The following is a 13,170-nucleotide window of genomic DNA, read 5'->3' as shown; positions in this document are numbered from 1 at the left end:
GAAAGAGCAGGGACTTGGGAGTCAGAGGTCGTGGGTTCTAATCCCGGCTCTGCCACTTATCAGCTATGTGACTTTGGGTAAGTCACTTCACTTCTCTGGGCCTCAGTTCCCTCATCTGTAAAATGGGAATTAAGGCTGTGACACCCCCCCCACGTGGGACAACCTGATGACCTTGTATCTCCCCCAGCGCTTAAAACAGCGCTTGCCACATAGTAAGTGCTTAATAAGTACCATTATTACTATTATTATTATCTGTGCTGCCGGTGCTCTGGGTGGCTTTGGAGGCAGATGTGATTTTGTGCAGCTTGTGTTTCGGGTGACCCGTGTGGTTTCTGTTGCAGGTGATTTCTGTGGTCTGCGTTGCCGGCGCTCTGTGTGGTTCGCGGTGCCGGTGACTCGTGTGGCTTGTGTTGCAGGTGATTTGCGTGGGGCAGATCGTCTGTGCCGTGGCCGCCGATTCCTCCGCACACGCCAAGCGAGCGGCCGAGAAGGTGAAGATCGAGTATGAGGATCTGAAGCCGCTGATCATCACTATAAAGGTCATTCTTTCCTCCTATCGCCTTATGCCACCCCCAAGGCTTAGAGCGGGGTGTCTTTCATTCAGGCGTATCTATCGAGCGCTTACTGTGTGCAGAGCACCGTACTAAGCGCTTTCTAATTTGGGGATCTCGTTTGGACCTAGACTTAACAAAGCATAAAATGGCACAGACTGAGCTCGATCAAATCGGAGCTGTGTCATCAGGGCAGACAAATCATGGAGAAGCAGCGTGGCTTAGTGGCTAGAGCCCGGGCCTGGGAGTCAGAGAGACCTGAGTTCTAATCCCGGCTCCGCCTCACATCTGCCGTGTGACCTTGGACAAGTCACTTCTCTGGGCCTCGGTTCCCTCATCTGTAAAAAAATGGGGATGAAGAGCGTGAGTCCCAAGTGGGACAGAGACTGTGCCCAAACTGATTAACTCGTGTCTACCCCAGCGCTTAGAACAGTGCTTGCAACATAGTAAATGCTTCAGAAGTAGGACCATAATCGTTATTATTATGACTGCGTGACGGCCGGAAATCTAAAAACATGGCAACAACTCTTCACTGCTTTTCTCTCCTCAGGATGCCTTGAAACACAGTTCGTTCTTAACAGATGAGAAGAAAATCGAAAAGGGAGATGTCGAAAAGGGATTTCAGCAAGTGGATCAAATCACTGAAGGTAAAAACCAGTCCGGATAAGGAGCTTCAGTGCATGAAAGATGGAATTTCTCCCAGGAGTTTTGGGGTGCCTGGTTACCCTAATCATTGTGGCATTTAAGCACTCACTCCCTGCTCAGGGTGGCACCTGGAAAGTTTCCAGTCCTCTACCGGTCTCGGCTATAGGAGGGAGAGGGAAGCGGAGGCCTGTCGGTTCCATCCCGAGCTTGGGCAGTGGCTAGCGAGGGGCAGGCCGTCGGCTACGAGTCAAAATTCCCCCGTCCTGGGCGGCAGCGGCTCGGGAGAGAGTCGAGGGCGGAGACTCGGGTTTACCGCGCGGAAGGCGGCGATGGTCAATCGCTTCCAGATTTTTCCCAAGAAAACTCTGTGGATCCACTACGGGAACGATGGCAGATGGAGAGCGGGCCCTTCCGGGAGAGATGCGTCCGTGGTGTCGCTATGGGTCGGACGCGGCTCGACGGCATAAGACAAGACAAATCCTCTCCCAAGCGCTTAGTTCAGTGCCCTGCACGCAGTAAGCGCTCAATGAATGTGATTAAATGAATGAATGAATGAAAGGAGATATGCAACAGTGCTATTGATTGATTGATCCTGATCATCCATCTAGACCGTAAGCTTGTTGTGGGCAAGGAACGTGTCTACCAGCTCTGTTCTAACGTCCTCTCCCGAGCGTGTAGTCCAGTGCTCTGCACACAATAAGCACTCGATCAATGCCACAGATCGATCGATTGATCCCCTTTGTCTGATCGTAGGAGAGATCCACGTAGAAGGGCAGGAGCATTTTTACATGGAAACCCAGACGGTCTTGGCTATCCCGAAAGAGGAAGAAGAGATGGAGATCCACGTGGGATCACAGTACCCAGAATACGTCCAGGTAGCCCAGCGCGCCTTTGGGTAGCCAACTCTCCCCCTGCCCTCCTCCTTCAGCCCCCAGCGAGTGGTCCAAGCGGATGATTCACTCATTCAATCGTATTTATTGAGCGCTTACTGTGTGCAGAGTACTATATTAAGCGCTTGGGAGAGGGCAGTACAGCAATAAAAAGACACATTCCCTGCCCTCAACGATTCTACATGGCCTCGGGAGAGCGCGTATAAACTATAAACTCGACTCGGGCTGGGAACACGTCTACCAACTCTGCCCTATTGTCTTCTCCCAAGCGCTTAGTACAGCACTCTACGCACACTAAGCGCTCAATAAATACCACCAATGGATCGATTCCAGTAGACTACAGGGTTGACCCGACGAAATCAGGCCACACGAACTCCAGGAAATGGAGTGACTCTCCCTCCTTCACCCCCCAACCAAGACCCACGAGCTCATCATGGGCAGGGAATGTATCTATTTATTGTTACGTTGTTCTCTCCCAAGCGCTTAGTACAGTGCTCTGCACACAGTAAGCACTCAATAAATACGATCGAATGAATGAATGAGAAGTTTTTCCTGCTTGAAGCTTGGGTTTAGGGTCCTCATTTCTCAGCTCATCACCATCGTCATCATCATCAACCGGGGTATTTATTGAGCACCTCTTGAGTGCAGGACACTGTAGTAGGCACCCAAGAGTACGGGGAGAAACAAGACAGGTGTTCTCCGCCCTCCAGGATCTTACAGTCTAACAATCTTTAGAGAGAGCTCGAGCGTCTCGTCAGGTTACAAGGAAGGGGGACACAAATCGTGTCTTTTGTGAAGTTGGAACTTGTCTTTTCCGAGGATGCTTATCACCTGGCTACGCTTGTGTCGAGTGACTTTTCTCCCTTAATTCTTTTGCATTTGGTATTTGTGAGCTACTTTTCCCACTCGCACCCTTCCGCAGCACTTGCAAACAAATCGATTTGCAGCCCTGCTGGTTAAAATAATAATAATAGTAATAATAATAATGTTGGTTTTTGTTAAGCGCTTCCTACGTGCCGAGCACTGTTCTAAGAGCTGGGGTAGATGGGGTAGAGTCCCGCGTAGGGCTCACGCTCTTCATCCCCATTTTCCAGATGAGGTCACTGAGGCCCAGAGAAGTGAAGTGACTTGCCCAGGGTCACCCAGCTGACAAGCGGCAGAGCCGGGATTAGAACCCGTGACCTCCGACTCCCAAGCCCGGGCTCTTTCCACTGAGCCACGTTGCTTCTCATAAGCCCTCACTCATCTACAGATCCATTTTTCTTTTCTCTTCTCACTGAAGGTCTAGATGCTAGACCGCAAGCTCCTTGAGGGAGGAGTCATAGCTATTCTCCCCCCGACATTCTTCCAAGGGCTCAGTACAGGGTTCTGCGCCCAATAAATACAATCAATTGGTGGGGGAGAAGCTTAGTACAGTGCTCTGCACACACTGAGCGCTCAGTAAACACGACTGGTTGAATGAATGAAGCTTCAGGCGCCTGGGCTGAAGGCGGACCGCGGGATTGTCGGCCTGCAAGTAACCGCGACTCCCGGCTTTTCGCCGGACTAAGTCGGGCGAAGCTCACCAGCCTCGGGGCTACGACGAGGACTCCTGAGGAGCTTTTGCCGACCGTCCCGTCGTCCGCCGGCCCTGATGCCGAGCTGTCTCCTGCAGGACAGAGTGGCTGAGGTGTTGGGCGTCTCGAAGAGCCGGATCTTTTGCCACATGAGACGAACGGGCGGCGGATTCGGGGGGAAGGTGACCAAGCCGGCGCTCCTGGGGGCCGTCGTGGCGGTGGCGGCCAATAAGTGAGTGAGCTCCGGGGAGCGGGGCGGCGCCCTGTGGCCCCGTGGGTGGAACGCGGGACTGTGGGGCGGGAGATTGATTGTCTGATCGATCCCACCTTCTAATCCCAGCTCTGCCACCGGCCTGCTGGGGGTGACCATGGGGGATTCAGTTTATCTCTCTGGGCCTCAGTTTCTTCATCTGTAAAATGGGACGGTGCCCTGACCCGCCCCCTGAATTCTGTCCTTCTTCCGTTAGGTCACGCTTCTTCTTAGAGTCCGGAGGGAGCGCCTCTCAATCCCCCTTGAGAGGGGCTCAACCTTAATCCCCGTTGGATCCCTCTTCTCTCCATAAACTCACTGTGGGCAGGGAACGCGTCTGTTTGTTGTTGTAGTGTACTCTCCCAAGCGCTCAGTACAGTTCTCTGCACAAAGTAAGCGCTCAATGAACACAGTTGAATGAATGAATCAACCAGGAGCCCCATGCGGGACAGAGACTATGTCTGACCTGATTATCTTATCTCTACCCCAGCACAGTGTTTCACACATACTAAGCGCTTAACACATAGAAAAACAGCAAGGCCCGATAGGTAGAGCCTGGGCCAGGGAGTCAGAAGGACCTGTGTTCATTCATTCATTCATTCAATAGTATTTATTGAGCACTTACTATGTGCAGAGCACTGTACTGAGCACTTGAAATGTCCAATTCAGCAACAGATAGAGACCATGCCTGCCCAGTAACGGGCTCATAGTCTAAACAGGGGAGACAGACAGCAAAGCAAAACAGGACAAAACAAAATAACATAATCAAGATAAATAGAATCGTGGAGATCTACACCTCGTTAACAAAATAAATAGGGTAACAATATATACAGATGAGCACATTCCAGAGGGCAGAAGGGGGGAAGGGGAGGGGAAGAGCGGCAGGAAAGGGGGGCTCAGTCTGGGAAGGCCTCCTGGAGGAGGGGAGTTCTCAGTAGGGCTTTGAGGAGGGGAACAGAGTTAGTTTGGCTGTGTTCTAATCCCAGATCTGCCCGCTGTGCGACCTTGGGCGAGTCACTTCACTTCTCCGGGCCCCAGTTCCCTCATCTGTAAAATGGGGATTAAGACTGTGTCTAACCTGATTAGCTTGTACTTCTCCCAGCGCTTAAGGAGCTGCTGAGCACTGTGGTTAGAGGAGGAATTTCAGTCTTCCCCTCCGCTCAGACAGGCCCGCTCAGGGTTCATCAATCGTCTCAGCCACAGCCACAACCTCCCCGACTCCGTCGTTTTAAAAATTCAGAAGGCCTCAGGCGCTCACTTGACCCTCACCTTGCCTCAGTGGAGAGGGCAGGGCCAGGAGGAAGGGAGAAGAAATGAATGGATCCCTCTCCTCCCCTCTCCTCCCTGACTCCGAGCTGCTCCACGCTCCTGCCGAGTTCCGGGAGAGCAGGGAGCGGCTCGGAGCCAGACGTGGCTGAGAGAAATCCCCGGGCTCCAATCCACGGGGAATTCTCCAGAATCCGCCGCGCCCGGGCCAGCCCTGTCAGGGAGCTGATGGGGAACCAGTGAGTCTCGAGGCCTAGCGATCTTCATTTCTGTGTTTCCTTTAGGACTGGCAGACCAGTTCGCTTAGTACTGGAGCGAGGAGATGACATGTTGATCACAGCCGGACGCCACCCCCTGTTTGCAAAATATAAGGTGAGAATAATAATAATTGCGGGCAGGGACTGTACTAAGAGCTGGAGTCTTCTTCGAATGCCATCAAGTGGTTTCCGACCCATAGCTATTCCAAGGACACACCCTCTTCAGAACATCCCATCTTCTGTCATTAAGTCATTCTCGCCTGTGCATCCATAGAGTTTGGGGATAGATATAAGGTAATCGAGTCGGACCCAGTCCCTGTCCCACGTGGGGCTCCCAGTCTCAATCTCCATTGTACAGATGAGGTAACTGAGGCCAAGAGAAGTGAAGCGGCTTGCCCAAGTTCACACAGCAGACAAGCGGCAGAGCCGGGATTAGAACCCGGGTCCTAATAACTCATTCCATTCAATAGTATTTATTGAGCGCTTACTATGTGCAGAGCACTGTACTAAGCGCTTGGGATGAACAAGTCGGCAACAGATAGAGACAGTCCCTGCCGTTTGACGGGCTTACGGTCTAATCGGGGGAGACGGACAGACGAGAACGATGGCACTAAACAGCGTCAAGGGGAAGAACGTCTCGTAAAGACAATGGCAACTAAATAGAATCAAGGCGATGTACAATTCATTAACAAAATAAATAGGGTAACGAAAATATATACAGTCGAGCGGACGGGTACAGTGCTGTGGGGATGGGAAGGGAGAGGTGGAGGAGCAGAGGGAAAAGGGGAAAATGAGGCTTTAGCTGCGGAGAGGTAAAGGGGGGATGGCAGAGGGAGTAGAGGGGGAAGAGGAGCTCAGTCTGGGAACGCCTCTTGGAGGAGGTGAGTTTTAAGTAAGGTTTTGAAGAGGGAAAGAGAATCAGTTTGGCGGAGGTGAGGAGGGAGGGCGTTCCGGGACCGCGGGAGGACGTGACCCGGGGGGTCGACGGCGGGATAGGCGAGACCGAGGGACGGCGAGGAGGTGGGCGGCGGAGGAGCGGAGCGTGCGGGGTGGGCGGTAGAAAGAGAGAAGGGAGGAGAGGTAGGAAGGGGCAAGGTGATGGAGAGCCTCGAAGCCTAGAGTGAGGAGTTTTTGTTTGGAGCGGAGGTCGATAGGCAACCACTGGAGTTGTTTAAGAAGGGGAGTGACATGCCCAGATCGTCTCTGCGGGAAGATGAGCCGGGCAGCGGAGTGAAGAATAGACCGGAGCGGGGCGAGAGAGGAGGAAGGGAGGTCAGAGAGAAGGCTGACACAGTAGTCTAGCCGGGATATAACGAGAGCCCGTAACAGTAAGGTAGCCGTTTGGGTGGAGAGGAAAGGGCGGATCTTGGCGATATTGTAGAGGTGAAACCGGCAGGTCTCGGTAACGGATAGGATGTGTGGGGTGAACGAGAGGGACGAGTCAAGGATGACACCGAGATTGCGGGCCTGCGGGACGGGAAGGATGGTCGTGCCATCCACGGTGATGGAGAAGTCTGGGAGCGGACCGGGCTCGGGAGGGAAGATGAGGAGCTCAGTCTTGCTCATGTTGAGTTTTAGGTGGCGGGCCGACATCCAGGTGGAGACGTCCCGGAGGCGGGAGGAGATGCGAGCCTGAAGGGAGGGGGAGAGGACAGGGGCGGAGATGTAGATCTGCGTGTCATCCGCGTAGAGATGGTAGTCAAAGCCGTGAGAGCGGATGAGTTCACCGAGGGAGTGAGTGTAAATGGAGAACAGAAGAGGGCCAAGAACTGACCCTTGAGGAACTCCAACAGTTAAAGGATGGGAGGGGGAGGAGGCTCCAGCGTAGGAGACCCAGGCCCGTGCTCTAACTACTTAAATACTTACCACACCCAGAGAAGCAACGTGGCTCAGTGGAAAGAGCATGGGCTTGGGAGCCAGAGGTCATGGGTTCAAATCCCGGCTCTGCCACTTGTCAGCTGTGTGACTGTGGGCAAGTCGCTTCACTTCTCTGGGCCTCAGTTCCCTCATCTGTAAAATGAGGATTAAGACTGTGAGCCTCATGCTGGACAACCTGATTGTCCTGTATCTACCCCAGCGCTTAGAACAGTGCCCTGCACATAGTAAGAGCTTAACAAATACCAACATTATTATTATTTTATTATTAAGGTCCTTTTTTTAATGGTATTTGATAATGGTAATGGTATTTGTTAAGCACTTACTGTGTGCTAGGTACTGTACTAAGCACTGGGGTAGTTACAAGCTGATCAGGTTGGACACAGTCCCTATTCATTCATTCATTCAATAGAATTTATTGAGCACTTACTATGTGCAGAGAACTGTACTAAACGCTTGGAATGCACAATTCAGCAACAGATAGAGACAATCCCTGCCCACTGACGGGCTCACAGTTTAATCGGGGGAGACAGACCGACAAAAACAAGACAACATAATCACAATAAATGGAATCAAGGGGATGGACACCTCATTAACAAAATTAATAGGGTAATAAATACATATACAAATGAGCACAGTGCTGAGGGGAGGGGAAGGGGGCTTAGCTGAGGGGAGGTGAAGGGGGAAGGGAGCAGAGAGGAGAGGGGGAGCAGAGAGGGAGCTAGAGGGAAAAGGGGAAGTTCAGTGTGGGAAGGACTCTTGGAGGAGGTGAGCTCTCGGTAGGGCTTTGAAGAGGGGAAGAGAGTTAGTTTGGCAGAGGTGAGGAGGGAGGGCGTTCCAGGATGGCAGGAGGACGTGGGCCAGGGGTCGACGGCGGGATAGGCGTGAATGGGGGACGGTGAGGAGGCGGGCGGCAGAAGAGGAGCGGAGCGAGTGGGGTGGGCAGGAGAAAGAGAGAAGGGAGGTGAGGTAGGAGGGGGCCAGGGGATGGACAGCCTCGAAGCCCAGAGTGAGAAGTTTTTATTTCGTGCGGAGGTGGATAGGCAACCACTGGAGGTTTTTAAGGAAGGGAGTGACGGGCCCAGAGCGTTTCTGCAGAAAGATGATCCGGGCAGCGGATTGAAGAATAGACTGGAGCGGGGAGAGACGGGAGGAAGGGAGAACAGAGAGGAGGCTGATACAATAATCCGGCCTGGATATTATGAGAGCTTGTACTAGTTCGATAGCCATTTGGATGGAGAGGAAAGGGCAGATCTTGGCGGTACTGTAAATGTGAGACCGGCGGGTCTCGATGACGGATCGGACGCGTGGGCTGAACGAGAGAGCCGAGTCGAAGATGATACCGAGGTCGTGGGCCCGAGAGACGGGAAGGATGGTCGTACCGTCCACGGTGATAGGGAAGTCAGGAAGAGGACAAGGCTCGGGTGGGAGATAAGGAGCTCAGTTTTGGACATGTTGAGTTTTAGGTGGCGGGCAGACATCCAGGTTGAAACGTCCCGGAGGCGGGAGGAGATCCGAGCCAGAAGGGAGGGGGAGAGAACAGGGGAGGAGATGTAGATTTGGGTGTCAACTGCATAGAGATGATAGTTGAAGCCGTGGGAGCGAATGAGTTCCCACCTGAGGATCACAGTCTTAATCTCCATTTTGGACTGTGTCCTATCTGACCACCTCCTATCTCCCTCGGGCTGGCACCAAGTAAGTGGTTGACAAATACCATTTTTAAAAAAGTGTTTATGGGGGTACAGATCCAAGTACACAGGTGACTCGGAAGGGAGGATAAATAGAAGTGAGGGCTTAGTCACCTGGGAGGAGATGTGGTTTTAAAAGGGCTTTGAAGGTGGGGAGGGTGGCCGTCCGTCAGAAATGATGGGAAAGGGAGTTCCAGGCCAGGGGGAAGATGTGGGCGAGAAAGACAAGATAAGGTACAGTGAGTAGAGTGGCACTGGAAAAGCAGCGTGGCTTAATGGAAAGAGCACGGGCTTGGGAGTCAGGAGACGTGGGTTCTAATCCCGGCTCCGCCGCTTATCTGCTGGGTGATGTTGGGCAAGCCACTTCTCTTCTCCCTGCCTCGATGACCTCATCTATACAATGGGGATGAAGACTGTGAGCCCCACTTGGGACGACACGATTACCTTATTACCCCTGTGCTTAGAACAGTGCTGGGCACCTAATAAGTGCTTATAAAATACCGTAATTATTAGAGAAGCAAAATGTTCATTCTCATTCAATCATATTTATTGAGCGCTTACTGTGTGGGGACCACTGTACTAAGCACTTGGGAGAGGACAATACAACAATCAACACATTCCCTGCCCACACTGAGTTTACAGACTAGAGGGAGAGACAGACATTAATAGAAATCAAAACGTTAGAGATCTGGATATATGTGCTGTGGGGCTGGTGGAGGAGGGAGTGAATGAAGGGAACATGTCAGGGCGACGCAGAAGGAAGAGGGAGAGGAGGGAAGAAGGGCTTAGTCAGGGAAGGCCTCTTGGAGGAGGTGGACCTTCAAAGGGGAAATGTGCAGGTTTAGGATTGTAGTAGGGGATTAGCGGGGCCAGAGGGAGGACGTGGGCGAGGCAGTAAGCTCACCTCCTCCAAGAGGCCTTCCCAGAGTGAGCTCCCCCCTTTTTTCCCTCTGCTCCCTCTACCCCCCTTCACCTCTCTGCAGCTTAACCCTCTTTTCCCCCCATCTCCCTCTGCTCCTTCTCCTCTCCCTTCCCATCCCCTCAGCACTGTACTCGTCCGCTCAACTGTATATATTTATTACCCTATTTATTTTGTTAATGAAAGGTACATCGCCTCGATTCTATTTAGTCGCCATCGTTTTTACGAGACGTTCTTCCCCTCGACTCTATTTATCGCCATCGTTCTCGTCCGCCCGTCTCCCCCGATTAGACCGTGCGCCCGTCAAAGGGCAGGGACCGTCTCTATCTGTTGCCGATTTGTCCATTCCAAGCGCTTAGTACGGTGCTCTGCACATAGTAAGCGCTCAATAAATACTATCGAATGAATGAATGAGTAGGATGGTGAGAGAGAAGCAAAATGTGGAGGGTGAGCTGTACTAGGAGAACAGCGAGGTAAGGAAGGAAGGTGCGAACTGATCGAGTGTCTTAAGGCCGACGGAAAGGAGTTTCTGTTTGAGGCAGAGGTGGATGGGCAACTTCTATGGGCAGGGAATGGGTCTCTACCAATTGTATTTTCCTCTTCCAACCTCTTAGTAGAGTGCTCCGCCCACAGTTTAACGCTCAGGGAACACCTTTGCTTGATTAATTGAATTGAGGATGGGGGAGACATGAAGTGAGCTGTTTTTTTAGAAAAATGATCCAGGCAGCAGAGTGAAGCATGGTCCGGAGAGTGGAGGGCCAGGAGGCCGGGAAGTCAGCGAGGAAGCTGATGCTCTAATCTAGATGGCATAGGATGAGCTATTGGAGGAGGGGGCAGATTCTAGAGATGCTGTGAAGGTAAAATCAACAGGATTTAGTGACGGGTTGAAGGAGAGAGGTGAGCCGAAGATAACGCCAAAGTTACGGGATCGTTAGATAAGGAGGGTGGCGGTGTTGTCTACAGTGATTGAAGAGTCACGGGGAAGACCGCAGGACATCCAAGTAGAGATGTTCTGAAGGCAGGAGGAAATGTGAGACTGCAGAGAGGGAGAGAGAGAAGGGACGGAGAGGCATATCGGGGAATCATCCACGTAGAGATGGCAGATGAAGCCAGAAAAAGAGTCTGAGAAGGAACAGCCAGAGACCTGGGAGAAGAGCCAGGAGAGGACAGTGTCAGTGAAGCTGAGGTGGGATAATGTTTCCAGGAGAAGAGGGTGGTCTGTAGTAATAATAATAATAATTATTATTATGAGATTTGTTAAGCGCACAGTCCCTGTCCCACGTGGGGCTCCCGGTCTCGATCCCCATTTTCCAGATGAGGAAACTGTAGCCCAGAGAAGTGAAGTCCGCGCTCACACAGCAGACAAGTGGCAGAGCCAGGATTAGAACCCATGGCCTTCTGGGTCCCAGGCCGGTGCTCGATCCGCTATCAAAGGCAGCTGAGAGGTCCAAGATGATTAGGATGGAGCAGAAGCTGTTGGATTTGGCAAGAAGGTCTCTGCTGACCTTGGCGAGAAGAGGAGGGAGGCCAGACGGCAAGGGGATCGAGGAGAGAATCAGAAGAGGGGAAGTGGAGGCAGAGAATGTAGACAATTCACTCGAGGAGTTTGGAAAGGAATGGAGGGAGGGAAATGGAATGATAACTGGGGTCGGGGGAGGATTTCTTCTAGGTTAGGGGATACACGGGCACGTTTGAAAGCAGGGGAGTAAGAGCCGGGGGGCAGTTGGTTGACCAACTGGTTCGATTGGCCGATTGCAGATTGGCTTCATGAACAACGGCGTCATCAAGGCTGCGGACGTGGAGTATTATACCAACGGAGGCTGTACCCCGGATGAATCGGAACTGGTAAGAATCTAACAACCGTAACTTCACGGGTCCAAAATGGAACGCGAAGCTCCCTCTTCAACCTTCCATAGGTTAAGTAAGCGATGCTCCTTTCCCGCCCTTTTTTCGGTGGTATTCGTTAAGCGCTTACTCCGTTCCGGGCACTGTACTAAGCGCTGGGGAAGCTAATCTGGATGGATGTGGGCATGGGGCTCACGGCTTTAATCCCCATTTTACAGACGAGGGAACTGAGGCACAGAGAAATGAGGTGACTCACCCAAGGTCACGCGGCAGATACGGGGCGGAGCCGATCAGAAGCCAGATCCTTCTGACTGCCAGTTCCAGGATCTATCCATTAGGCCACACCGCTTCCCTGCTTAGGATAATTGCTGATTCAGAACAGCGCTTGGCACAGAGTGAGCGTTTAACAAATACCATTCTGCCCCTTGGGAGAGAAAATGCTCGACAGGGAATGGAATATAAAGTGGAGAGCTATGCGCCCGGTAAAGAGTTGCCGACGGTCAGAAATTCCGAGGCCCGGCGATCTGACGGAGGCGAACCTTTCTTTCTGTTTTAGGTCATCGAGTACGTCGTGCTGAAGTCCGAGAACACCTACGACATTCCCAACTTCCGGTGCCGGGGCCGCGCCTGTAAAACCCACCTGCCCTCCAACACGGCTTTCCGAGGGTTCGGTTTTCCTCAGGGGACGCTGGTCGTGGAATCGTACATAACGGCGGTGGCGGCCAAGTGTGACCTAACCCCAGAGCAGGTACCCACGGGACCACGGGGTCAACTGGCCTGAGCCTTCACCCCCAAACACACGGCACCCCAAGCATCACATGGTCAACTGAAGAAGCAGCGTGGCCTAGTGGAGAGAGCCCAGGCTCGGGAGTCACGAGGACCCGGGTTCTAATTTCGGCTCTGCCACTTGTCTGCTGTGTGACCTTGGGAAAGTCACTTCACTTTTCTGTGCCTCAGCGACCTCATCCGTAAAATGGGGATTAAGTCTGTGAGCCCCACGGGGGACAAGGACTGCGTCCAGCCCGATTTCATTCATTCAGTCAGTCCTATTTATTGAGCACTTACTGTGTGCGGAGCACTGTACCACTACTAATATGATAATAACGGTATTTGTTGGTATTTGTTAAGCGCTTACTATGTGCGGAGCACTGTTCTAAGCGCTGGGGGAGATACAGGGGAATGAGGTTGTCCCAGATGAGGCTCACAGTCTTCATCCCCATTTTACAGATGAGGGAACTGAGGCACAGAGAAGCGAAGTGACTTGCCCACAGTCACACAGTTGACAAGGGGTTAAGCACTTAATATGAGCCAAGCACTGTTCTAAACGCTGGGGTAGATACAAGGTCATCAGGGTGTCCCTCATGGGGCTCACGGTCTTCATCCCCATTTGACAGATGAGGTCACTGAGGCACAGAGAAGTGAAGTGAC

General features: G+C 52.4%; 1 protein-coding gene across 1 annotated transcript in view; it reads left to right on the top strand.

The window, feature by feature from the left end:
• Nucleotides 1–13,170, top strand: part of AOX1 (aldehyde oxidase 1) — an 84,806-nt gene that overhangs the window by 53,250 nt on the left and 18,386 nt on the right. Inside the window, exons 19-25 of the mRNA XM_029069086.2 lie at nucleotides 417–539; nucleotides 1,102–1,198; nucleotides 1,950–2,071; nucleotides 3,741–3,874; nucleotides 5,443–5,530; nucleotides 11,656–11,742; nucleotides 12,299–12,490. Of these exons, the coding sequence (XP_028924919.1) occupies nucleotides 417–539; nucleotides 1,102–1,198; nucleotides 1,950–2,071; nucleotides 3,741–3,874; nucleotides 5,443–5,530; nucleotides 11,656–11,742; nucleotides 12,299–12,490 (843 nt within the window). The remainder of the gene's footprint in view (nucleotides 1–416; nucleotides 540–1,101; nucleotides 1,199–1,949; nucleotides 2,072–3,740; nucleotides 3,875–5,442; nucleotides 5,531–11,655; nucleotides 11,743–12,298; nucleotides 12,491–13,170) is intronic.

The sequence above is a fragment of the Ornithorhynchus anatinus genome, chromosome 7 (genome assembly GCF_004115215.2).
Source record: "Ornithorhynchus anatinus isolate Pmale09 chromosome 7, mOrnAna1.pri.v4, whole genome shotgun sequence".
In the NCBI taxonomy this organism is placed as follows: domain Eukaryota; kingdom Metazoa; phylum Chordata; class Mammalia; order Monotremata; family Ornithorhynchidae; genus Ornithorhynchus; species Ornithorhynchus anatinus.
Note: the sequence above shows the minus strand (reverse complement) of the source record. Positions and strands in the feature narration are given on the sequence as shown.